This window comes from Colletotrichum scovillei (genome assembly GCF_011075155.1).
Source record: "Colletotrichum scovillei strain TJNH1 chromosome Unknown Contig00009, whole genome shotgun sequence".
Lineage (NCBI taxonomy): Eukaryota > Fungi > Ascomycota > Sordariomycetes > Glomerellales > Glomerellaceae > Colletotrichum > Colletotrichum scovillei.
In genome coordinates, this window is record NW_023336267.1 from 5,447,343 (window position 1) to 5,472,776 (window position 25,434).

At 52.6% G+C, this 25,434-nt stretch overlaps 10 protein-coding genes across 10 annotated transcripts; 4 read left to right on the plus strand and 6 right to left on the minus strand.

Moving 5' to 3' along the window:
* Positions 1–201: 201 nt before the first annotated feature.
* HER10_EVM0008700 (uncharacterized protein) lies at positions 202–1,818 on the minus strand (the record flags this gene model as incomplete). Its single annotated transcript, XM_035478212.1, has 3 exons — positions 202–851; positions 926–1,231; positions 1,320–1,818. The coding sequence occupies 3 exons, from the start codon at positions 1,816–1,818 to the stop codon at positions 202–204; spliced, it is 1,455 nt and encodes a 484-aa protein (XP_035329764.1).
* Positions 1,819–3,145: 1,327 nt separating this feature from the next.
* Positions 3,146–5,975, plus strand: HER10_EVM0003573 (uncharacterized protein; the record flags this gene model as incomplete). Its single annotated transcript, XM_035473245.1, has 2 exons — positions 3,146–3,532; positions 3,612–5,975. 2 exons carry the CDS (start codon positions 3,146–3,148, stop codon positions 5,973–5,975), a joined length of 2,751 nt encoding a protein of 916 aa, XP_035329103.1.
* A 65-nt stretch (positions 5,976–6,040) lies between these two features.
* HER10_EVM0007666 (aldehyde dehydrogenase) lies at positions 6,041–8,430 on the minus strand. Its single transcript, XM_035477215.1, has 4 exons — positions 7,651–8,430; positions 7,360–7,559; positions 7,140–7,302; positions 6,041–7,086 (listed from the first exon to the last, which is right to left on the minus strand). The coding sequence occupies exons 1-4, from the start codon at positions 8,022–8,024 to the stop codon at positions 6,069–6,071; spliced, it is 1,755 nt and encodes a 584-aa protein (XP_035329639.1). The 5' UTR covers positions 8,025–8,430; the 3' UTR covers positions 6,041–6,068.
* Positions 8,431–9,599: 1,169 nt separating this feature from the next.
* On the minus strand, positions 9,600–11,406 carry HER10_EVM0002568 (alpha amylase; the record flags this gene model as incomplete). The annotated part of the gene is made up of 7 exons (XM_035472274.1): positions 9,600–9,624; positions 9,676–10,190; positions 10,244–10,537; positions 10,571–10,625; positions 10,679–11,086; positions 11,145–11,192; positions 11,255–11,406. The coding sequence occupies 7 exons, from the start codon at positions 11,404–11,406 to the stop codon at positions 9,600–9,602; spliced, it is 1,497 nt and encodes a 498-aa protein (XP_035329000.1).
* An 870-nt stretch (positions 11,407–12,276) lies between these two features.
* HER10_EVM0011264 (alkaline proteinase) lies at positions 12,277–13,622 on the minus strand (the record flags this gene model as incomplete). The annotated part of the gene is made up of 4 exons (XM_035480700.1): positions 12,277–12,731; positions 12,782–12,857; positions 12,891–13,250; positions 13,317–13,622. The coding sequence occupies 4 exons, from the start codon at positions 13,620–13,622 to the stop codon at positions 12,277–12,279; spliced, it is 1,197 nt and encodes a 398-aa protein (XP_035330071.1).
* Positions 13,623–15,319: 1,697 nt separating this feature from the next.
* Positions 15,320–16,456, plus strand: HER10_EVM0006686 (uncharacterized protein; the record flags this gene model as incomplete). The annotated part of the gene is made up of 4 exons (XM_035476265.1): positions 15,320–15,346; positions 15,408–15,593; positions 15,668–15,999; positions 16,063–16,456. 4 exons carry the CDS (start codon positions 15,320–15,322, stop codon positions 16,454–16,456), a joined length of 939 nt encoding a protein of 312 aa, XP_035329510.1.
* Positions 16,457–17,610: 1,154 nt separating this feature from the next.
* HER10_EVM0008191 (major facilitator superfamily transporter) lies at positions 17,611–19,645 on the plus strand (the record flags this gene model as incomplete). Its single annotated transcript, XM_035477723.1, has 6 exons — positions 17,611–18,001; positions 18,056–19,072; positions 19,126–19,204; positions 19,266–19,330; positions 19,394–19,521; positions 19,574–19,645. The coding sequence occupies 6 exons, from the start codon at positions 17,611–17,613 to the stop codon at positions 19,643–19,645; spliced, it is 1,752 nt and encodes a 583-aa protein (XP_035329711.1).
* A 62-nt stretch (positions 19,646–19,707) lies between these two features.
* Positions 19,708–21,910, minus strand: HER10_EVM0001258 (uncharacterized protein; the record flags this gene model as incomplete). Its single annotated transcript, XM_035471013.1, has 2 exons — positions 20,827–21,910; positions 19,708–20,649 (listed from the first exon to the last, which is right to left on the minus strand). Exons 1-2 carry the CDS (start codon positions 21,520–21,522, stop codon positions 19,708–19,710), a joined length of 1,638 nt encoding a protein of 545 aa, XP_035328852.1. The 5' UTR covers positions 21,523–21,910.
* A 506-nt stretch (positions 21,911–22,416) lies between these two features.
* On the plus strand, positions 22,417–23,668 carry HER10_EVM0002320 (class II Aldolase and Adducin domain-containing protein; the record flags this gene model as incomplete). Its single annotated transcript, XM_035472036.1, has 3 exons — positions 22,417–22,932; positions 22,998–23,514; positions 23,588–23,668. Exons 1-3 carry the CDS (start codon positions 22,640–22,642, stop codon positions 23,666–23,668), a joined length of 891 nt encoding a protein of 296 aa, XP_035328971.1. The 5' UTR covers positions 22,417–22,639.
* A 324-nt stretch (positions 23,669–23,992) lies between these two features.
* On the minus strand, positions 23,993–24,496 carry HER10_EVM0011588 (uncharacterized protein; the record flags this gene model as incomplete). Its single annotated transcript, XM_035481016.1, has 1 exon — positions 23,993–24,496. The coding sequence occupies one exon, from the start codon at positions 24,494–24,496 to the stop codon at positions 23,993–23,995; it is 504 nt and encodes a 167-aa protein (XP_035330112.1).
* Between the last annotated feature and the right edge of the window lie 938 nt (positions 24,497–25,434).

Here is a 25,434-nt window from a genome sequence, read left to right on the forward strand (position 1 = left end):
GTGTTCATATAGCGATGCGATCAATAGCATGTGCCACTGAGAATTCCCTTATTAATACGAGAAACTGCATGTCCTAGCTACGCAACTGACAGTCTGGTATGTTTTTCGTGGGCCAACCCTCCCCTATCAACGCCCATGCAATCGAATTGCGACCCTCGAAGTGCGAATACCCCAAAGCTCGCATAGTCGTTGGTGACATGCTCAGACGTGATCAAGTTGCTCCACAAGCTTTTCATCCTTGGCGACAGCAGCAGCAGCACCAACAGAGTCCTGCATGGCATGGGGCACCAGCTGGTCCCCAAACAGCTCATCCATCTGCTCAAGCGTCCTACCCTTGGTCTCCGGGAAGAAGAAAATGTAGCAAATCATGGCGATCAGGTTGAAAACGAAGAAGACGTAGAAGTAGCGGAATCCAATATTCGTCAACGCCTCCGGGGAAATCTGGGCAAAGATGAGGTTGACGGTCCAGTTGGTGAAGGTGGTGATGGCGTTTCCGAGCGCTCTGACCTCGACGGGGAAGATTTCGGCAGGGTATACCCAGCTGATAATGCCCAGCGGGGTGTAGAACATGCTGAAGACGAAGTTCATGGCTACCATACTGCGCAACTGGTTGGCGTTGTTCTCGTTGAGGTATTGGGCCTGCACTGCGTTGACGAGGAGGGCGGCGGCGAGACCGGCTGCGGAGACGATCAGGGGCTTCACTCTGCCGACGCGGTCGAGGAGCCACAGGCCAATGCTGCAGTAGACGATCGAAAGAGCACCGCTGATGCCGATGATCATCAGAGAGGTTTGCGTATCGATACCGAGAATCTTGTAGATTCGAGGTCCGTAGTAGTTGATCACGTTGATACCTGTTGGCATTCCGCATTAGTCCTATACTTTGACTTGCTTCTCATCTATCCTTGGCGTGCAGATGCATGCTTACCTGAGAGAGGTCCGAAGGCCTGTACACCACAGCCCAACAAGAGACGCTTGCGCCACGAAGGCTTTGTGATGATGGACTTCCACGAAATGTTGCCGAGGGCGCGGTCAGCCAAGATAACGTCGCGAATCTCACGGAATTCGAGATCGATGGTTTCCTCGTCCAAGCCGCTTCGGAGTTTGCCGAGTGATCGACGGGCATCTTCGTGTCGGTCTCGCTCCATGAGCCAACGGGGAGACTCTTGGAGGAAGTAGATGCCGGTGACGAGAATGACACCGGGGACAGCCTGGAAGGCGAGAGGGAAACGCCCTATCCCGTTGTCAGTTTACAATACGATTCGTCTTACACTGACTCTGAGTGGGTACGTAGATACTAGGACAATGGAAAAGAGGCTTACAAGAAAAGTCGCCCTTGACAAAGGAGCATCCATATCCAAGCCACTGGGCGATCAAGAATCCCCAACTCAACATCCACTGTAGCAAACCGGACAAGATACCGCGGTACTTTGCTTCCGACAGCTCAGAGGCGTACATGGGAATCGTCGAGGTAACCATGCCGACGGCGGCACCGCCGATGAAGCGGCCAATAATCAGCATGACCATGTTGACGGCGCCGGCTTGCAGAGCCGAGCCGAGACACGAAATCACGGATCCGACAAAGATGGTGTTACGCCGACCGATCTTGTTGGCGAAGAGCATGTTGATGATGGTGCCGAAGATGGCGCCGCCTTGGAAGGCTGACACAATGCCGCCGGCGACGGTATCTGATGGGTGGCGGAAGTACTTTTCAAACGAATCTAAAGCGATCGTTGAGGTGATGATACCGGAGTCATAGCCGAAGAGGAAACCTCCGATGGCCAGGAAGACGGCGGATAACACCGTCGTGAGGCGACCCATGATTGTCGTATATCGTTCACAGTCACAGCTGTCCACTGAAAGACGAACGAAGAATCAAGAACAGATGTCGTTCTTGAGGGCAGAAACCCGGGAGAAATATTAAGGTTAAAATACAACTGGAGGTCAACAATATGACCAACATCCAGTAACGGGCTTGTCAGCATTCAACTCCCACCGGCGAGTGTCCCTGTTCATCCAATCGACGAGATCGAGGTGTCATCCAGTGGGTCTTGGCAGTATCTGAACGGTGCTGAACCTGGCCGATCCCCCCTGAATGTGTGGTCTTTAGGAATCTGGGGCCTCCGCACAAACCCAGCAAACCCCAGACAAAGCTGCATCTTTAACCCGACATCACCGAGGATGGTTGGTGGCGTGTTCAGTGTTGGTTCTTTTGGGCAGCCACTAGGCATGCTTTGCACCGCGGTCGCTGATTAACTACTGCGGATACACATACTCGAACGAGGCCGTTGAATGTTCGAGGCTCAAAGCGGCCCGGTAAGTGGCGACCCTAGTCCGGAGCCGGCACGGTGGGGGTTCCTCCTAGAGAATCCTCATGTTAAGTTTCTAGGTTGACCATTGAAGTCGATGAAGTCGCTCAAAGTACAAACCACTGGCAATGAAAATTTCTGTCGCAGACGGATACAGTCGACAGCGACACAGCGACATGTCGGTGACTATGGGTAGAGATCTCTGCTGGACTAACCCCAAATAAATGTGTGGCACGTTCGGGAAACCCGGTCTAAAAAGCCGTTTCACAGTCGGTAATTCCGAGCGAGAGGGCATCAGATCGACACCAACACAAACGTATCAGGACTTGTGATTCGACGGCAATGCCTCTACCCCACCCCGGCGACATCTCGGTGCCAATACTCACTATCCAAGTACCGAAGGCCGGGTCTCCACCGGCACATGGTCCTGTTCCCTTGGCCAAAAGACTCGGCGTAAAGACGTCCACGGTACCCCGTACCAGCCCACCGGATGCTCTACAGACTATACTGGATCCAACAAGAGTCTGTTTCACAGCTCCAGAGTTGCCACTCTTTTCGAGAGAACAACGCCCCGAACTTCGGTCATTCGGTTCATTGTTGACTCAACTACCCCGAGTTATCTGACCACATCCTTTTGGAATGGGGGCCACAGCATGCGGAACATGCCCGAAACAGAATAGAGGTTGCACAAGTTACATGTGCCCATGAAGCTCGCTTCTCTAAAGACTTGCCGGGAACCGAATACTTGTCTAGGTTACTATCCGTAGAAGGCTGCTTTCACTTTCTGTTCGACCGAAGCTGCGAGGTCACCCTGGAGCCTTACTCCCTTGACAAGCGTAATGGAAGTGACACGCTGTGGCATCCATGCCTTTCACGAAACCCTGGGCATCGACGTTGATGAGATTCGCTTCTACTGGGTGCTTCACTCTGAGCTCGAACATGCTTCCCAAAGCGCCTATCGCATCGTCGTTGCTTTGTACGCAACAGCACTCGATGACGGTTCGAGCTCCGAAGTCGTCTGGGACTCGGGCAAAGTCGAAAGCAATGCCCAGAGGAACATCCTCTGCAAGCCGGATGGCGGCTTCAAGTCTGCGTCATTCCACTTCTGGAAAGTGACCGTCTGGGACCAGGACGAACAGGCTTCGTCAAGCGGCGTCAATGAGTTCTTCACGGCGTACCCGCGGTCAAGCAGACTGCTGCCGCCGTACAGCATGAACCAAACCTACGTATGTCCGTCCAGTACATATTGTCGTTCCAGAATATGATGACAGCACGTTCCTGACTTCTAACACGGACGAAAAACAGATGCCCCATACCAGCCTCATCTTCCGCACCTGGTTCGAAGACGAATCAAACCGCTGGAAGGGAGTCTGGATAGGCGACAGCAGCGACAAACCCTTCTACCTCCGCAAACACCTCCACCTCCCCCGCAAACCCTCCCGGGCCATCGCCTTCGCTTCCGGTCTGGGCCACTTCAACCTCTCCTGCAACGGCTCCCCAGCATCGACGCACGTCCTCGATCCAGGCTGGACAAACTACCACCGCACGGTACAGTTCGTCGCCTACGACCTCAGCGAGGCGCTGACGCAGGGAGACAACATCGTCGGCGCGCACGTGGGGAATGGGTTCTACGCCGGTGATAAGGGCGGCGATGATCGCTTCTTTTGGCCCATGTATGAGGATAATACCTACGTGCGGTACGGTAATGAGTTGTGCTTCTTTGCGGAGCTGCATCTGTTTTATGAGGATGGGAGTCGCGAGACGGTGATTTCGGGACCGGATTGGAAGACGAGGAAGAGCGCCACCACGTTGGCGAATATTTACGCATCAGAGGATAAGGATTTGCGGGCGTATCCTGATGGGTGGGATAAGCCTGGCTTCGATGATGGGGAGTGGATTGCCTCTACGCCCGTGACGGGGCCGAGGGGAAAATTGAGGTATCAAAGCCAGCCGCCGGTCACGCTCCACGAGACGGTCGAGCCGGTTTCGAAGAAGACGTTGGAGAAGGGCGTCGTGACGTTTGACCTGGGACAGAACATGTCCACCATGGTTCGCGTCCAAGTCAGCGGCCCAGCCGGCGCACAAGTCGTCGTCAAGTTCTCCGAGAGCGTGGACGAGACCGGCCGCGTGCTAATGCCGGACCCCCTTTTCAAAGACTTTGAAACAAAAGTCTTTTCCAAAATTACGCTTGCCGGGACAGGAGGCGTCGAGACCTGGGAGCCAGATTTCAGCTTCACCAGCGCCCGGTACATCCAAATCGAAGGCGTCTCCTTGCAGGCAGGTGAAGGTCTCCCCGTCATCCACTCTGTGGTCGGCAGGCACATCTCCTCCGCCTCCCGGAGGCTGGGCACCCTCAAGACAGACAAGCCGGACGCGAACGCCCTCATCAACATGTGCTACTGGTCCTTTGTCAGCAACTTGTTCAGCTACCACACCGACTGCCCGCAAATCGAGAAATTCGGCTGGCTGGAAGTCACGCACCTCCTCGCGCCGGCGACGCAGTACATCCGCGACATCGAGGCCCTGCACTCCAAGATCCTGGACGACATCGCAGACGCGCAGGAGGCCGACGGGCTCGTGCCGACGATGGCGCCCGAGATTCGGTACATGTGTGGTCCGTTGCACGACACGATTACCTGGGGCGGGGCGGTCGCCTTGATCCCCGAGATTCTGAAGAAGTACTACGGCTCGACGCATACTTTTGGCAAGCTGTATCAGCCTTGTGTACGGTACATGGAGTATCTCCGGACAAAGGAGCGTCAGGGGGGTTTGATCGAGCACGGGTTGGGTGATTGGGGCCGCGATATCGCGTTTGGGAATCACCAGGCCAACATCGAGACGGCGATCTACTACAAGTGTCTCCGCAACGTCGAGTTGATGGCCAAGGAGCTCGGCTACGCGGACGACGAGAAAAAATGGTGCGCGTGGGCTGACCGCATCTACGAGACGTATAACCGCCACCTCCTCGTCACCGACAAGACGGAACACCCTTACGCATTCTACACCTCCCTCGACGAACCCGGTACCCACGACCGGACGATGATCGCGCAGGCCATGGCGCTGCAATTCGGCCTCGTTCCGACGGAGCATGTAGCGGACGTGCAGCAGGCCTTCCTAGACGACGTGGCAGACTGTCGGATCCGCGCGGGCGAGATCGGGCTCAAGTGGCTCTGGAATACCTTCACGGACGTCGACCGCCCGGATATCGTGATGGCGATGGCGCGGCAGGAGGAGCACCCTTCGTACATGCGCTTCCTCCGGCGCGGGGAGACGACGCTCAACGAGTTTTGGCAGGATGCGTGCAGGAGTAAGTGCCACGACATGCTGGGCACGATTTACGAGTGGTTTTACGAGGCTGTGCTGGGGGTGCGGGTCGAGGAGGACGGGTATAAGACGTGGAGTGTGAAGCCGCCGCTGAGGTCCGAGTTTGATTTTGTAGAGGGGACGTTTGAGTGTCCGTATGGGTTGATCGAGGTTACGTTCAAGCGCGAGGGTGAGGATGTGAGGATGAGGGTTGTTGTGCCGACGAGTACGAAGGGGACTTTGGTGTTGCCGAGGCATGAGAGCGCGGTTGAGATTAGAAGGGAGGGCGGCGCGGGTGTGGAGGATGCGTCTGGGAAGAGGGTCACATTACTGCCGGGTCGGTACGATTTGATCTTGCGTCCGTAGGATGCGTACAGTCATCGATGAATACAAAAGTATGATCATGAAGTTGTTCATTGTGTCATTCTCTTCTTCCTAACAAAACCTAGTCGAAACACCTCATAGCCTCGTGCCCATGTTGACGTGGACGGCCTTGATCTGACTATACGCCTCCAACCCAGCCTCGCCCAACTCCCTCCCAATACCACTCTGCTTGACACCGCCAAACGGCACGCGCGGGTCGCTGTCCTGGGTGCTGTTAACCCACACCATGCCCGCCTCAATCTCCGACGCAACACGATGCGCCCGCTCGACATTCTGCGTGAAAACCGCGGCGCCGAGCCCGTACTGGCTGTTATTCGCCAACGCAATAGCCTCCTCCTCGGTCTTGAAGCGCGCAATCACCACAACGGGCCCGAAAATCTCCTCGCCCCATACGCGCATCGACGTCGTGACGTTGGTGAAGACGGTGGGCGCGACGAAGAAGCCCTTGCCCTTGCCGCCGATGTTGAGGGGTTCTCCGCCCGCGGCGAGGGTGGCGCCCTCGTTCTTGCCAATGTCGATGTACTCGAGCACGCGCTCGAACTGGACCTTGGAGACCTGGGGTCCCTGGTAGGTGTCCTTGTCCCACTGGCTTCCGACCTTGCTGGTCGCCTTGAGGGTCTCGAGGAACTTGGGGATGAACTCCTCGTAGATGTCCTCCTGGACGAGGATGCGGGAGGTGGCGGTGCAGATCTGGCCCTGGTTGGACATGATGCCCATGTGGGACCACTTTACGGCCTGCTCGAGGTCGGCGTCGTTGAAGACGAGGAGCGGGGACTTGCCGCCCGTCTCGAGGGTGATGTTCTTGAGCGTCTTGGCGGCCTCGCCCATGATGGCGCGGGCCGTGGCCGTGCTACCGGTGAAAGCGACCTTGTCGACGAGAGGGTGGCTGACGAGGGCGCCGCCGGCGACGCGGCCGAGGCCGTTGACAAAGTTGACGACGCCCGGGGGGAAGCCGGCTTCCTTGATGAGGGTGCCGAGGTAGAGGATGCTCAGCGGGGTTTGTTCTGCGGCTTTGAGGACGACTGTGTTGCCGCAGGCGAGGGCTGGACCGAGTTTCCAGGTGGCCATGCTGAGGGGGTAGTTCCAGGGGATGCTGGACTGCTGTTAGTCTCGATTCGTTGTTGTGGGTGAGTGTAGATGACTTACACTTGAGCGACGACGCCAATGGGCTGACGAAGGGTGTAGGCGAACTTTTGGGGGATGCTAGTGATGGTCTGGCCGTAGGTCTTGTCGGCCCAGCCGGCGTAGTAGCGGATGACGGTGACGCACTCGGAGAGGTCAATCTCGAGGGCATCGGCGTACGTCTTGCCTGTAGGCTGCGTTAGCTCTCCATCTGGATCTGGGACAGTAAGGATCGTGAGCATACCATTGTCCCATGCATCGATGGTAGCAAGCGTCTCCTTGTGCTGCTCAATCAGATCGGCGAGCTTGTACATGAGGGCACCACGATCCGTGGCCGAGATGCCCTTCCAGGACTCATGTCTCAGCGCTGCGTGCGCGGCCTTGACGGCCTTGTCAATGTCTTCGACCTCTGCAGCCTGGACGGATGCGATCTTTTCTTCGGTGCTGGGAGGTGAGGTTGTCAGTATCGTCGTCCAGGTCAGGATGAGGGACTCGCATGTGATGCACAGTGAATATGAGGATAATGGGCACTCACGCAGGATCTATCGAGTCAATGAGCTCGCCCTTGGCAGATTTGACAAACTCATTGTTGATAAAAAGGCCGGTGGGCTGGGTGTACTTGACGCCGTTGGGGGCCGTCAGCTCAACAGAGAGATCAGACATTGCGGCGATGTCGTTGACACTATTTGGTTGGCGATGGTGAGGGGTCGACGAGAAGAAGTGACGCGCCGCCGGTTGTCTCTGGCGTGTTCTTTTCGCGTGAGGGTCGAGGTTGAGGTGGCGCTGTCGGATCAGAGGGGTATCACAGAATCGAGACCGACAAGAAAAGGAACAGGTCAAGAGAAGAGGTTTGGCAAGTGAAGAGGAAGGGCGGGCGATGCGCAGGCGAAGGGGAGGAGAGGAGAGCATCTTTTTCTATTTGCTCCAGCTTCTGGTGTGCGAATTGCGCCGGCGGCCCATTGGAAGGCCGACGATAGGAGCTTTCGAATTGGAGGGGTCGTTGATGCGGTGGATTGTGTGCATGTGGGCAGTCAGCGTAGCACAGCAGATCGGAGCGAGCTTCCTGTCCAATCGAAGCTCAGTGTAGCTACTCCGCATTCACTTACTGCATTCGGCCCAAGGGGGGGTGGGGGGATGTTAGGAATGGGGGCATGGAGCATTTCAGAAGAGTGATGAACGTTGGAGGAGAGGCTGGAGCATCGAGCATGAAATTGAAGCCCCCACGGCGGGGATGTGTGACGTGCGGAACCGCTGTGCCGTATTTCCCATCGGCGATAAGAACATCGGTGGAGCAAAGAACCACAGCATGGCGCACAACGCGGGGATTGAGTCGTGGACTTTTCGGGGATGCACAAGTATATCAACCAAGACCTGTATCCAAGCCATGCCTCTTGTCGCCGAAACCTCAGATACCCCGGGTTTTAAGCTTTCTTTTAACATCATGTGCCGGACAAAAGGGATTCAATCTACGGATCCTCAATACTGGAATAAGGCTGAAAAAGGCACAGGGTCCAGGGGGCACGTTGCGACTTTCGGCTTTTACCAGCCGGGCCAGTTCCCTCTGTCCGATTAGTGCGATGCTCAAGACTCTCGACTGTGATTTTGGCCTTCTCGCCGACGGATCGGCAGTGGTAGCAGTCGTAGGTGAAAAAACAATTCTTATACATCTGTTAGTGATTATTTCGAGGATACAATCTTCAATGTTTTGTCATGGGATGCACCCGTTATGTAATCACGCAGAACTCGCTAGACAATCGCATGCAAAAGATGCCAGTTTCTTACCGCAAACGCACAAGCTCAACTTTACGTGCTTGGAGAATCAGTGGGTCCCGTCCAACCGGGCCGGCCCCGCCCCGCCGTACCCAGGGGATTAGCTCCGTCCGGCCCGGTTAGGACTCAGAAGAATCACGGATAGAATAGAAACCGCAATGACAAACACAAAAACCATGCAGTGTAAAAGGCAGAATGATACTTTTAGTTCTTGCGCCGCCGGCCTCATGCACTTTGCCCCCCCCGCACTTACTAGTCAAGGTATCTTGCGAAACAATGTTTAGGACACGACGGCTGTATCTTCGGGTCCGGGCTACGGGCTCACCTCTCGGCCGCGTGCTCTCCTGTAGGCTTCGCATAAGCCTCCGCTCGGTCACCGGAAGCACGGTGTCTTTGTCTTTGAAGACCTATGAGCATGGGCTCCCTAGCTGCGCGAAGCCGTTCACGCAAAGTGTGTCAGGCGCATGGAGGAGGAGGAGGAGGAATACAGGGGTACTTAAGCTTAGAGGCGCAAGACTTCAGAAGTATCTTCTCTTCCTTTGACGGGGAATTATGGATATGAAGCATCTCCATGTTTACCCTGATTATGACCATGTAATTAAACTTGATTATCTATCCATCAACACATACTCGTGAAGCATAAAATCTACGGCTACTTGGTAGCTGTTCTAGAAAGTCCAATCCTTCCGTCCGCCTGTTCCCGTCATATCTAGTCTATTCCTCGTAAATGTTGGAGTCACTGTCAAGGTTAGCCCCCATTCATCTTCTCCACAGGGTTATGAGTACTCACAATTCTTCGTTGAACTTGTCTCTGCCGTCGGCATTCTTATTGACAAAGATGCTCACCGAGGTACCAGAGCACACGAACTCGCCAAAGCCGTCGTCGCCAATGGTAACCTCCCTATCGTTCCAACCCAGAACATCGGTCCAGACCTCGCCGGCGTGCATCTCACCAACGTGCATACGCTTGGATCCCGGTCCGGCGTTGCTGGCCACCACGGCGCAGCCGTAAGGGCGGTCCCACGTGCCGTACTTGACCCAGCCGAGGCACGTCGCGTAGTCAAAGTAGTCGGCCTGCTTGCCGTAGGCGTAGAGCTTTCTGGCCAGCGTCATCTTGGGCACGGCACCGCCGCACGAGGGCGGGAAAGGGTGCTCGCCCTTGATGCCGTAAATGTCGCCGTACCAGACGCAGGGGTATCCGTCGGTGCGAAGGAGAATGAGGGCGTACGCGATGGGCTTGAACCAACCCTCGATCGGGGCCTCCAGGGCCTGGTAGGGTTGCGTGTCGTGGTTCATGACCAAGGTCTGCGTGCTATTAGAACAGTCTCGTCAGTGCGATAGGATTGGATAGTGCGTACCACTGCGTTGATGGGCTCCTTCTGCACCAGAGTGCCGTCAAAGACCTTTCTCATGTCGGCGCCGTTGCCCTTGCTGATCTCGCTAAAGTTGTACACCAGAGGCGCGTCGAAGAGGGTGAACTGCCTGCCCATGCGCTGCAGGTACTCGGACATGTCGTCGAGACTGTCCTTCCAGAACTCACCGACAAAGAACCAGCCCTTGCCGTACTCCTTATCCAGCTCGGTGATGAATTGACGCAAAAAGTCCTCACTATAGTGCTTGATGGCGTCGAAACGGATGCCCTGGAGCGGCACCTCTTAGGCTAGCCACTTGCCCCAGTTGAGGACGTCCTTGACAACCTCGGGGTGGTCGTAGTCGAGGTCAGAACCCATCAGGAAGTCGCTACACATGGTTAGCATGGTCTATGATCCAGTCAACGGGATGCCTGTTCTTACTAGTTTCCCTTCTCGTCATCGACGCTCTCCGCCCATTGCTGGTCGCCCTTATCGCCCAAGATCTTGTAGATTGCCGTCTTCTCGTTCCTGGCATTGTAGTCGACACCGCTGAAGTGGTACCAGTGGTACTTCTGTTCGCTGTACTTGCCCTTGCGACCAGGGAAGTCGTAGCCAACCCAGGCATCGATCTCGTACTTGTCGCTGACAAACTTTGTGCGGTCGTCAGAATCGACCTCGGCAGCGAGACACTTCTCCTTGCGATCGGCCGCAAATTTGTGGTTGAGGACGGCGTCCCAGTAGATGCCGACGCCGTTGTCCTTGGCGGTGTGCGCCAGCTTCAGGAGCTCCTCCTTGGTACCCCATTTTGTCGCTACAGATCCCTTTTGGTCAAACTCGCCCAAGTCGTAGCTTTCGGGATGATTAGCGAGATGGGCCGGCTCAGTAGAGATTAGGTCGCGATACGTACAGATCGTAAATGTCGTAACCGTTTCCAGTCTTTGATGATCCCTTGCACCTAGATTCGGAGTCAATGGGGTTGGTCTTGGTCTTCGCAATTCAATTGAGGTTTCGTCTTACGCTGGCGGGATCCAGATGTTGTCCACACCGAATCGCTTGAGCTGGGGAACATGCTTCTCGAGGCGGACCCAGTGCTTCTGATCCGCAGGCACATACCACTCGAAGCCCTGCATCATCGTGTGGTTCTCGGGGGTCGGTTCTTGGTCTCCCATGATGGGCGATTGTGCCGTTGCGGCTGACGGCTGGCCTGAGAGCGAATGGAGGGGTTTGGAGGGGTCGAGGAGGGGTACCTAGAACAAGGGTGAATTGGCGATCAGGAATTTGGGGAAGAGGAAAGATTGAGAAAAGAGAAGAGAGGAGGGATCGGAACAAGACGTCAGGCTGTAGAAGAAGAGGTAACCTCCATACCATATAAGTAGTATTACGTTCTGAATTGCCGACCGCCGAGCTACAGTATGCACGCACCGACTTCTCCTGTCGGTTGGTTCACCAACAGGATCTTACGATGCATCGTAGCTGCTGCGCTGCTCCTCATGCAACACAAAACGCAGGTTGACGCGGCGACTGCGAGCAAATCAAATCGTCGAATCGCAGCATTCCACACGGTAGCTCCAACGCATGGCCAGACAAAACGACATGCGCTTCTTACGACAACAAAGGGGCCCCTAACCTGGAAAATGGCACGACGCTAGCAGCATGCCATCAATCCATGAAATCCATGGACGGCTGGCCCGTCGATTCTGTTGGGACTGGCGTCGAATCGCAGCGGAATTCCAGGCGTCTTCTGCCTTGGATTTTCCAACTTGACAGGGAAGTTTGACGTCATGCCGCAGCTGGTGTCCCAGATAAGCCCGCAGGAGCCCGGCGCTTGCGTTCAACTGCTTTGTGTTTAAAAAGGTCTAGACCATCCTGCCTGGAACTTTTTCGAGTTTATTGGGCGGTGGAAGAAAAGACACTAGAGCTTTTGCTGACTACTCATTCCGAGGTGAGCTTCGGTGACGGCTCCAGGTCTGTGCCCTCACCTTGATCGGAGGCAACTCCGGTCTGCGGTCAATATCTTCCAGCTAGCACCGTTTAACCCCTCATCGTCGGCCATTCCCATTGTATGCAACAAGATTAGGACTGCCAACTCCAGGATCGGTAACAATGTCCTTAGTAGCAAGTTCCTTGATGCGTGCACCGATCGCCCCAGGTGCATCCACAGCAGAGCCCTCCAATCCCTTGAGATATAACGCCAACCCGGAGATGTGTGGTGTTGACATTGACGTTCCCGACAGAAGCTCAGTTCCATCCTGGTACAACGAAGTCGACCTCACATCCACACCAGCAGCAAAGACATCCACAGAAGGCCCAAAGTTGGACCACGTAGCTCTGGTGCTATTGATGTCAATCGCACCAACCGTGAAGGCCGTCGGCGCGCTAGCTGGTGATCTCGTGGAAGCATCCTTTCCATCGTTCCCAGCACCGACGACGACGAAGACGCCCAAGGCCGTGGCTGCGTCGACGGCGTCATTCAAAGCTGTGGATGTAGCAGTCGCTTATATTGTGTTAGATGCGAGCGTGCCAAGGAAGGAGTATACGACCTACCTAAGCTCATACTGATGACAGACTTGCCAGCCCTCCCAGGAGTGTTGGTGATATTCTGTACAGACCACTCCAACGTCTCGATAATCTTGGCCGTCGTGCTATAAGCAACCCTGGTCGTCTTCACGTCGACAAGGGTGGCATTCTTTGCGACACCGAACCTTAGGGATCCAATGGTGCCAGCCACGTGCGTGCCGTGCCCAAAATCATCGTCGTGAGCAACTTCGGGGAAAACGTTGGTGCCCTTGATCGCGCGTCCCTGGAAATCAGGATGGGAAATGCGAATCCCAGAGTCGAGAACATAGGCAAATGTGCCTGTCCCCGCACTCGTGTCGTAGATGTAGGTCTGATGATCCACGTCGGCGCTGGCGAGTTTTGCTCGCGAGGAGAGGCTGGCTAGACCCCAAGGCTGGTCGTTGACCTCGGTGAGAGCTGTCAACGAAGCTTCATGGTCAGGCTCGATTGCGATTACCTGTCTTGTGGTTAGTTACGGGGACATCGTCACTTCAAATTATCTCGTCACGTCTGGCGAATGTACCTCATCTTTAGCTTCAATCTCGGCCAACAGCGCTTCGTCAAATTCGCCAGTGTAGGCCTGGAAATTCCCGATTCCGAATGTCCTTTCGACTCCAATGGTCTGACGGCGAGACAAGCTCCGTCTGTGAGTTCCGTGGATCCAATCGAGGTGCTGCTCCACGTCGCGCTTGTCAATACCTGACTTAAGAGTGACGATCCATCTGCCAGGAATTGCAGCCGTGCTTTGTTGTTGCTGCGAATGCGGCGCGGCAGCTCCTTGCGCGACAAGGGAGGCGATGGCGATGCCAAAAACGCAAATTCCTCTCATCTTGAAGCTCATAAGATTGTCGATAGCAGAACCTGGACCAATATCCAGAATGAAATTTCAAAACATGAAGCATCGACAACTATACAGTGGTGCAGGATCCGGGGTTTTGGTCATTTAATGTTCCTCTTCTCCTGGAATGTTTGTCGCATCCTGCCATACCCCTCGACTTTCGCGTCAGGCAATTTGAATCTTAGCAAGCTCCAATACGAGCTGTTCTTGTATGCATGGCCGTCGAGCTGCTTTTCATGGAAGCCATGCTGCGCAGAGGGTTACGGTACCAGGTTCTGTGAGTGGGGGGATCGCAATGCCAAGTGCTTGAAACGGAAGGTGTCTGTTGGACGACCGGGATAGAATGCAACTTTGGAAGTTCGTCTTGCAACCATAGGTCTTACGCGAATAGACCCAAGATATCATGAAAGCAGATAAGGCTCACGATCGTGGAAACTGCCCAAGCTTTGGTTCCTACCTACAGAGAGAAATCGAGTAGAGTTCCGCAGGTGAACCTACGGACCCCTTCGGTACTCTTTTTCCTCATGGAACATGAAGGTAAGGTTACTTCGCCGTTTCTAAAAGTGCCACAACAGTAATAAGGTCCCTCAAGCTCAGATTGGTTTAAAGTGATGTGTGAATAAGTACTACTTATCCTTTGAAGAATGGAAAACCGCTCGCTCAAGGCCTATGCCACATCTAATTGGGTGTGAACTATTAGATAGTCTTGATTGAGTTAAGGCTTAACCAAATATCCTTCTAAAATCTTATTTCCAAAGAAGGCATCTAAAGAAGGCAGTTGGTAACGTGGGCACAATGGGATCTGTGGAGAGAATGAGTTGACTCAAACTCATATTTGTCTAGGCATTGCCTTTCTAGGACAAATGCGCACGTCTCGTCGTGCTTCTTCTTGAGCCCTTCTCTGAAATTAAGTAGTGTGTATATCATGTGTGAAATATTAAACTTTTTCACTTTCGTTAGAAAGGAGGCGGCATTTGACGGGGATCGAAGGACTTGTAGGCGCTTACATATTCCACGAGCTCAAGGGACTGCCTCGAAACTAACTAACATCACACGCCTTCTTGTAAATGCAAAGATAAGATCGGGTCTTTACCGAAAGACACCATCCCTCGGTCTGTAATCCGACAGCAAGCAAGATCGGCCAAGAAATTCGATGAAGGTAGTGCTAAACCAGACCAAACACACTTGGGTCAAATGCTCGGACCCCGACTCCGAAAGCGGGCTTCTTAGATCTGTTAGAGTGCGGAGTGGGCCCCGGGCGGATCATCCGAGAGATGCTTATCAGCCATTCTCGGATTGCGGGCCGGCATCGCTGCACCACATCAGCATTTGAGCAGAAAGAGTATTCGGGTTGCAGGTAAAAGGTATGGTTTCGTCGATGTGAGCTTAGATTGAAGCTTATCTTTTGTCCACATCATTGATAGGCGATGAGCCATTATCCTCCGCCGGCGATGTAGGCCTCACGGCATCGCCGCATTACGTCGGGTCGCAAGCCGACGAAGGAGGCAAAAATGCGTTTCATGACTTCGAAGAGCGAAACATAAAGGACGGTTTACGATGGATGAAAATAACATGAATGAATACTGATGAGAATATCAACCTTGAATTGAATCATCATCACGACACCTCATTTGACTTGAATCTAAAGCCACTCTATCACCTACCTACGTAGACCTTACTCACACAATATGCAGAAAATCAAGCCTGTCGGCTGGGTAAGTGGACTGAAAAGCAAAGCCTTTAGTTTGCTGGAGTAACGTACTAACTGAGAAGCAGTTCGGCCTTGGATCCATGGGTTTGCCCATGGCCATCAACCTGCAAAAGAAGCTTCAATCCCACGGCGCCAACCTGACTTTCTCAAACCGCACTGTATCAAAGGGAGCCGCTCTGGTAGAAGCAGGAGCTGTTGCAAAGAACAACATCGTAGAGGTTGCACAAATATGCGACGACATTTTCACCATGGTCAGTCTCGACATGATACATCACCTTGTCTAGAAGTTTTGCCTTGGGAGAATGCCTTCTGACTATCCAAATAGGTCTCGGCAGACGCGGTTCTCCAATCGCTAGTTGAGGAACTCCTGGCGAGCGGTATTGACCTCAACGGCAAGACGTTCATCGACTGCTCCACAATACACCCCGACACGGCGGGCTCCGTATCGGAAACCCTGCAGAAGGCCGGCGCCACCTTTATTGCTGCCCCAGTCTTTGGCGCCAACCCAGTCGCTCAGGCCGGAAGACTCATCTTCGCCATGGCCGGCCCCACGGCAGCTATCGAGCGTCTTGAGCCCTTGGTTGTTGATGTGATGGGAAGGAAAGTCATCAACATGGGCGAGGACGTCAAGAAGGCCCCCATGTTGAAGGTGACAGGGTACGTAGTAATACCTGGAAGTATGCGTGACTCTGCAATGATCGCTAACATGACCTTTTGTAGGAATGTGCTTCTCGTCGTCTTCCTCGAGGCTATTGCCGAGACGCAAGTGTTGGCGGAACAGAACGGTATTGGCAGCAACGTGATGGAAGATCTCATCTTTGAGAACTTTGGGCCGGTATTGGGGAGCTATTCGCGCAGGATGACGAGCGGATCCTGGGCTCCCAAGGAAGGAACGGCTGGATTCCTTGTGTCAAACACCATCAAGGACGCGAAACATGCGCTCCGAGTCGCCAACGACCTTGGCGTCAGGATGCCGGCGTTGGACATTGCGACAAACAACATGCTCAGTGCAAGGGCGTACGGAGGCGAGAACCTGGACGGTGCGGCTCTGTATGGAACTCTCCGGTCCCAGTCAGGTCTTCCCTTCTGGTCCGAAAACAGTCGTCAAGAGTGAGGAGTCGGGTTGAAATTCGTGTCGGAGTGTTGATGATTAGAAGTTATAGACGGGAGCAGATCCTTGGAAGCATAATAATTGCCACGCATGCAGCGCATGGGCTATGATACACGCAGATAGATCACGACAATAGACAAATAACTAAGACTTTCGGGCGACCTCTTCGATGGTGAGAAAACGAGGCTATGTTCACAAGGTAAACCATCTTCACCGCACAAATATATGCATTGCCTTAATTACTTGCAAGGAGGGGCTAGCATGTCGCTATTGGGCCTGGTTCTTCCAACATGCTAGAGGTAAAGCCGAAGTTTGACTCTATGACCAAAGCAGATGTCTTTGGTAAGTGAAGTCTCGCAACATGAAATCTTGAAAGTAATTCCAACGAAATGAAGACCTCCACGATATCAAAACCCTCCACTCAATTTCCGTTTCGCCATGCTTGAAGGAAATTGCGAAATCGGCACCCGCTCATTATAAATACAGCGCTCGCCTCCCGAACAAAGTTGCCAAGGCGCATTACCAAGACTACCAAGCAACCGCTAAATGCTGCCTGTAGTCTTGTCATTGCAAACTTATCGCAGACAAAAGCACGTCTTTCTCTTGGTAAATCGCATCATCATCCCAGTTTCGCTCACAATTGCTCCTTTCTCACTCCTTTTCGTAACTATCCTCGGGAACCGAATAGTTCATTCGCTGTCGACGAGGAGCGAACACTGCCACAGCCAAGCACTACCAAGAACACAATTTTGAGAGAATCAGCTGTGAAATGAATTTGGCTGGGGGTTCTAGTGATGTCTGCGAATACATCATTGGCGTTTTGCCATGAAGTGTCGAGCTATCAGTGTTGGGAATACTTGGCAATGTCTTGCCCTTGTTTTTTCGTCATTGTTGCCAAAAAGGCGGGCAGAAGGGATCAAATATCGCGCAAAACATCTGTCAACTATGGTTGTAATATCCATACGTGTACGCCAACAGTTTCACGCCAATGACTACATAGTCATGTTCACTATAGTCATAGTCAATCTGGACATGTCAATCCTCAAATATCCTGTCCTCCGCCCCGTTGATTCCGATTTCGAGAAAAGGGTTCTTTGCACGACCTGAGACTGCACGAAATATCACCTTTTTCGAAAAGCCTATGTTCGCACCCAAGGATGTCCGAGAAGCAAGTCGTCGAGCAATCCTCGGCCTCGGCCTCAGAGCCTGAGAGCAAGAAAGACACTGACACGATTAATCGCGAGGCGACAGACGAGGAGATCGAGCAAACAAAGAATCGCATCCTCCGCGAGCAAGCAGACCTTCGCCAGCAGGATGCTCCCATCATCCCAATCTTGTCCTTCTTCAAGAAGAAGAATGGGTACGATCCCAATGCGATAGCAACACAACCATCTGTCTACGACCACCCGTCGACTGCGAAGTTCTTCCAGCCACATCCAAAGTATGAGAATTTGCATCGCTTTGATCCGACATTTCGATGGAGTTGGGGCGAAGAGCTGCCCCTGATCACGAAGATGGATTGGCGCGTGACGCTATGGGCGTGTCTTGGTATGTGTATCGTGGTAAATGAAACCCAATGCTTGGGTTCTAACGTTGCCACAGCTTTCTTCGCTCTCGATCTGCCTCGAGGCAATCTAAGTCAAGCCAACTCGGCCTCTTTCCTCGAGAACCTTGGTATGAACACCAACGACTACAACCTCGGCAACACAGTCTTCCAGATATCATTCCTCTGCGCAGAGTTGCCGTCGCAGATGGTCAGCAAGAAGCTCGGCCCAGACCGCTGGATTCCCTTCATCATGTGTTCTTGGAGTCTGGTGTCGGGATGTCAATTCTGGCTTAGTGGTCGAACCTCCTTTCTTGTGTGTCGTGCCCTCCTGGGCGTTCTTCAGGGCGGGTTCATTCCCGACGTGGTCTTGTACTTGACGTACTTCTTCAAATCGACCGAGCTCCCCTTCCGACTTGCCATGTTTTGGACAGTTCGTCGAATCACGGATATCGTTGCACCCCTATTAGCGCTTGGTGTCCTTCGCATGGATGGGATCAACGGCTACGAGGGCTGGAGATGGCTCTTTCTGATTGAAGGGATCATTACACTGTCAATCAGTGTCTGGTCCTGGTTCGCAATGGCGGCCTCGCCAACGCAAACAAAGGCTTGGTGGCGACCCAATGGATGGTTCAATGAACAGGAAGAGAAGATCCTGGTCAATCGAATCCTTCGTGACGACCCCTCAAAATGCGATATGCACAATCGGCAGGCAATCACCCCCAAGCTGCTTCTCAAGTCTCTCGCTGACTGGGAGCTTTGGCCCATCTACATCTTTGGTCTTCTCTGGGAAATTCCAGCCGGCCCTCCCGACCAATATCTCACACTGACTCTCCGCAACCTTGGATTCAACACAAACGATACTAATTTGCTGAGTATTCCGCCTCAATTCTTGGGAGCCATTTTCATGTTGATCATGACATATCTTTCCGAGATATGGGACACGAGAGCATTGTTTGGTGCCTTCACGCAGCTGTGGTATCTCCCGAATCTCATAGCTATGGCCGTCCTTCCGGCAGATGCTAGTCCCTGGGCCCAGTACGCTGTTGTCACTGTTCTCCTGTCCTATCCATCGCGTAAGTCTCGGTTCTGTTGAGGACTAAGAAGTGACTTAATCTGACGTTACTAGCTCATGCCATGCACGTCTCTTGGGCATCTCGGAACTCTCACTCTGTTCGTACCAGAGCCGTCTCCGCGGCTTTGTACAAGTAAGTCAACACCACACTCTACTCAGTTACGGATATCTATCTAATTGGTCTATGTTGCCAGCATGATGGTTCAGCTTGCTCGCGTCATCTACTCCAATATTTACCGGGAAGACGATAGACCCGAATGTGAGTGCCGTGGTATAATTTTGTACTTGTTGTGAAAGGCTGACGAGATCGGTGATACTTAAGATCGACGTGGCAACCGGGTTCTAATTGGAATATGCTGCATGAACATCTGCGTTTACCTGATCGCTAAGGCATTCTATATGTGGTGTAACAAGAAAAGAGAAAAAGAATGGAATGCAATGACCGAAGAGGTAAGCCATCTAACAATTCCTAATAAGGTCCGTAGCTAACGCTGGCCTCCAGGAGAGGATCCACTACCTCGAGACGACAAAGGACGAGGGCAGTAACCGCAAGGACATTCGCTTCAAGCACTAGGTCATATCAGCCTCTGAGAGTTAGAAGTTCTCTTTAGAAGTTCTCTTTAGATGTTCTTGAGATCATGTCAGCATCAAAGTCGTCCCCGTTTCCTCCACTACTGTACGCCATTGGCTCGTCACACGACCATCAGACGAGGGTCCCCGTTTCCACACTTCATACACAACTTGAGTTCCTGTCCTCACCGCCTTGATGCCGTAAACCGCAACTTTCGTGTACCATTGGCGAAAGCGGTCTTGGAGACGCTGGTCATGAGCTTCCGTTGCCGCCATGAAAGCCGGCCAGAAAAGGGGTGCAGCAAGTAGCTTAGTCTCGGTCTTGATGGTCTCGATGGCCTCAATGTCATGTAGAACCTCTGTCACATACTGGCGGAGGTATCGATGGCTGAGTAGTCTGACATTCTGGGAGAAGTAAATAATGAGAGCGTTGTGGAATGAATGTGTTTGGTGGTAGATGATCTCAAAGCTCGTGCCAATATCGGCATCGCGATACCGAGTGAGTTCCACGTCGAGTGGCCAGTCGAAGATATCTCTTTCAATATCATCGCACATTCTGTCCAAATCTTTCGGTATCGATGTGATGCCATGGGCTTTCCTCGCCGCATCGATCCTATCGATCACATCACTGGTTCTTTGGAGTAAGACCAGCAAGCTCTGAGGGATTCCATAGATACATTCATATGATGCCATCTCGCTTGCTGCGTGCGCAGGCTCAGAGCACGTAGATATCGTATCCTCGTCTGGGAAAGGAAAAGCATTGGTGGAGACTTGTTGGCCTGGAGAATGGGGCATATGAAGAACACCTTCTCCGGAAGATGGCGAAAAGCGACATGTGGAACTTCGTAGGGTAGCGGTACTTTCGTAGATAACTCGAAGGTAATAGTAGATCCGATGTAGGGCTCGAGCTTTTGAAGACAGCCTTGGCTTTCCCTTCCCCATGTGGATGATGAGCTGTTGAGCGCCGTTTAGATGAACATCACAGGTGCTTGTGTCTCCCGACATAACCTAGCCTAGGTGTTAGTGAGATATCAAAAGACTTGATCGATTTTGAGCAAGTTTAAAAGAGAATACAGGGGATTTGACGAACACCGATAGGCCATCAGAAGGTTTAATCCTCCTGCATAGCTGGTGCGGTATTCTTGTTTGCCTGCCAAGAGACAACGCAATGAAATCACAGCTTACGTTTATTGTTATCATTGACAGCATTGTTGCTAGAAACTCCTTATACTTCGGTCTTTCTGGTGCGTGGAGGTCAACTTCTACCGCTTGTTTGAGTAATCCAATGGCATTATAACGATAGAGAGTGGCTGCCTCCACCCAATTCGACTCGACTTCCAGCTTTTTTTCTGACACCTGAACGTTTGAGAGGTAGTAGGCACTTATGGAGAGCAGCGCGTTGCGTAGGGCGTTGCGGATCCTAGATGTTGCTCCCATCACACTCAGCTCACCGGCTCCCTGGATAGCTCGAGGCAGATGTATCGTCTTCCAAGGACTCTTTGCATTGTCGATGACACAAAAAATGTTGACTACTCTATGCATGTAGTGATGCATGAGAAATCGCTCTCTTTCAGAGATGACCGTAATCGGTGGCCTTGAAAGTTCTGTCGAGACGCTTATCCCTGGCCAACACTGATGCTCTGATGAAGAAGACGAAACTTTGTCAGCGACTCCCTCGTCTTGAAGGTTGTCTGAATGGTCTTGAGCAAATCCTGTGCCTAGACTATTTGCCTCAGTCTCCGAAGGCCCTTGCACATGTAGATTGCACAACTCCCAAGCTGCTTCAGCTTCGGAATGTGAAGGGGATGGAAGAATCTGCTGTCTCTCGGGACTTGGCACACTTGGAGAGGAAGTGTAAAGAGCCAGGTCTGTACCCAGCATTCGTTCAGACTCTTCATCGCACGTCTCGGCTATCGTGAGAGGATCTTGCGGGAGGAAAGTGCCGGCAGTACTCCGAGAATCGAAAGTCGATAGTGTTCTTGCATCAAACACTCCGAAATTCTCTACGTTGATACCCACATCACCGCTCAAGCTGGTTCCTGACGATGGTTCCACAGAGTCAATGAGTTTAAGTATTCCCTCGACTTGATTCCATGCCAGAACTTGTTGAGTGGGTGCTACATAATTCTTAGTACAACGTAGAAGACTGTTTACGGTGATCGGAGAGCCTACAAACTGGAAGTTGTCGCCTGCGAGATCTGGAGGCCGATGCATCGTTGGCCAGTTCGATATCAGACAAGTTCGAATCTGATGGGACCGTAGTCTCAGGATGCAGCCATTGAAGACGAACACCATAGCCTTGGCAGTCAAGTCTTCGTACTTTGCACGGAGAACAGTGTGGTTTGGCCTCGTCGCACTTGACTTTTCTTGAGCGGCATGTCCAGCAACCAGTGAAAGTCTTGGTCCGTCTTCGGCCAAGATACGTTGCAGGCCTCGGATAGGACATCGGTCAAGTCAAGGTTGCCGGACAGAGATCGAGTTGCTGGCTTCTCCTACGCATGTGTGAAACAGGAAGCTGAGAGCGAGAGCAGCGGGTGACTGGACCCCATCCGACGGACTTCGTAATCTGTTGCTTTCCCGGACGGCCCTGGTTTTGGAGATAAACACGGGCCCCGGAGAGAATCCGGAGGAGATACGGATAAGCTTATCACCCTTCGTCAAGCGGGCGCCGATTGGAGTGGAGACAATGATAAGGCAGGAGGAGTAGATCCCGCGATGGAAGGCCACAGCGAAGCTAGCAGTTAGTCGCAGTTGATTTTCAATGCAACATGATCAGGTAGATGGTCAAGGACATCAAGTCGTGCTTGGAATTAGGGCAATATTCATGTCGTAAAGAAGGCTCCGATCTGGACATTATCTGCTGGATAAGAAGCGTCGTAAACGAGCCGCCCGGTATTTCACCGTGCATGTGAGATAAGCAAAATCACGTCTAGTTCACCACTGCAGTCAGGTACGAGTACGAGGATTCTGTGTACCAAGCACAGGCTTAGCCACCACGATGTCAACAACAATCACTATGACCGCTGCACCCAGCGACACTATCACAAAATGCTCAGGAACTCTTGCAACACCGCCGGTGGCTGAAAAATCTGGGGTGACAGCCCTATCGACAGGCGGCTACGAGTTTCCAGGCATCCCAAATATCACCGACCCGTACAAGAAGAGACAATGGCAGCTCGAGCACATGGCTGGCGCTTTCAGAGTATTTGCGCGTAAAGGGTTCACCGAGGGAACCAGTGGACACATCAGCGTTCGCGACCCGGTAGACCCAAATACTTTCTGGATCAACCCGTGAGAGTCTCTAAGAACCCGTCATTATCTCGGAATGCTAGCATCTAACAGCATACTCACTTTAGGCTTGGAAAACACTTTGGAATGCTCAAAGCTAGTGACATGGTTCAGATTGACGAAGAGGGCCAAGTCATCGGCGGCAACAGGGCAGCTGTCAACGCAGCAGGCTTCATGATCCACAGCGCCATTCACAAAGCTCGCCCTGACATCCATGCGGCCTGTCATACACATTCGCCAGCCGGGAAAGCCTGGTCAACGTTCGGAAAACCACTTGACATCATCAGTCAAGACACTTGCAACTTTTGGGGGATTCAGGCGGTGTACAGGTCTTTTGGCGGTGTTGTTTTGGAAGCTGACGAAAGTGAAAAGATCGCGGAGTCTCTGGGTGAAAAGGGCCGCGTCATTATTCTTCAGAACCATGGCCTATTGACGACTGGAGGCACGGTTGATGAGGCGGCGTATCTTTTCACGTTGATGGAGAAGTCATGCGAGGTTCAGATTATGGTGGAAAGCACAGGTCTCACCAAGAACCTGATCGGGGAAAAGGAAGCTGAGTTCACAGCCAAAGTTAATGCTGATCCGGTACGTGAAAAATTTCGTGTGATATTCAACCTCGACGAGAATGACTGAAGGCTAACTCCGATTAAACGCATAGGAGACTTTATACACAGAGTTTCAACCCGACTTCGAGTATGAAATCTGGAAATCGCATGGAGAACTGTGTAAAGGAGAGTAGAGGTCATGTCCGAGTCTTGAGTGCCTCTCAAGATTCGCGTATGCTCGATTATACTGTTTGCTGCCAGCTTTGGAAACCCTTGATTAGTGGTGCACCTATTTTGATTTGGACCGTCGATATTGTGTTCTCCGAATAATCTGAAGCAAAGTTGACCTCCAGGTGGTGCGCAGGCCTGCATTGGATATCGTTTTTTTTTTTTTTTTTTTCGTTAAACGCGAATGACTGCTTGGTTCTTAGACATCCTGAAGCTCTCTGTCCGGGTAAGAGTCGTTGTATTATGCGTTGCGTAGGTCTATCGCGATGAAAGCTCTATAATCCTACTACTTAGGCTTTCCCTGTCAATATCTTCCGGTGGACCTCCACCCAGTTCTTCTCCAGTTCGCCTTTTACAACGCCCACGAGAAAACGGGAGCAGTGAGCGTCCACAACCTCTTCTAACTCCAGACTTCCGTCGCTCCCCTTGCGAACACGCCACCGCGTTTCCAAAAGGACGCTCATGGGGCAGTGGATTTTGACAAAACTTCCATCCGGAGTGAAGGTAAACTCGTACTCGCTGACACTCTTCTTCTCGAGCATGCCTTTGGGCAGGGCCTTTGGGAGGTTGGTAGGCACCGTATCCGTGATGGTGTAGCACTCAGTGACCGCTATGGAATCGACATCGTCGGGAACAGTGGGGGGCACCTTGGGCGTGCGGGGCGTCCAGTGTGTCAGATTGGGGTCGCTCTTGATGTGGACTTCCGCGTTGTGCAGGTGGGAGAGGACCTCCTCACGGGTCATGTAGTCGGGAACCGGTGTGACATGAGTCAACTGGAATGAGGTGGTGAGCATTTTGGTTGTGTAGGTTGCTGCCAATGCCGGTTTCTCTCCAGAATAAATCAAGTTGCCTTGAAAACACTTTAGAGGTGTCTCAAAGAGAACTCTACAAGTTGAGTTTAGCAGAGGACTGAGTAGAAGTCGGTGTATCGGTGTAGATGGTATGGGAAGTGAACAAAGCCGATTTCATCGATAACTATAGATGCGTTGTACAGGCTACTACGTATTTGAACTGCTGACCATATTTATGTAGAAGCCATTTCCATCGATAAGCGCAACATCCAATGTCAAACTCGCAACCTCAAAGGCCGTTTGGTCGAAGTCAAAAGAGGCATGATACATCTAACGTGTCAAACCTGGCCTACCTAGAATCCCGAGTCCATCGCACTGGATTAGATTATAGTGGTAGCTTTTCCAATTGATCCCCTGTAGTTCCCCCACAAACCGAGGTTACCGAGCGCCCATCAACAAAAGCCAGGCATTGTCTGTATCCGCTTGGCTATTGCGACAAACACCACGTTACCAATGCTTCGGAAGGGGAAACTTTAAGTAACTGGGCCAGTAAAAAGATCGGCCTATTGTGAATGGATGAAGCTTGTATGCCATGCCGGTGGGCGAAACACCAGGCTGATGCACAGAGGCCGGCACCGCGCGACAGCGCTCTCGTCCCTTGTCTGAGCGGCATGGTCTTCTAGAACGGCGACGAGGTAGAAGCCCGACGCCGCTGCATTCAACGCCATGAGCTGTTCGTTGTGGACTTCTGAGCCAGATCTCAGCATTCGGGGCTGATACCACGCTGCTGATAAGTGAGCGTGCAGCATTGGTGGTATGTTCCGATAGTAGAAGATGTTAATTCGGATTATAACTTTAACGGAAATAGTGTTCACTTCTACTCCAGTGGACAAGTCAAATGTATCGTTTTGGCACAGCGCTCGAAGACATGGCTCCAGGTT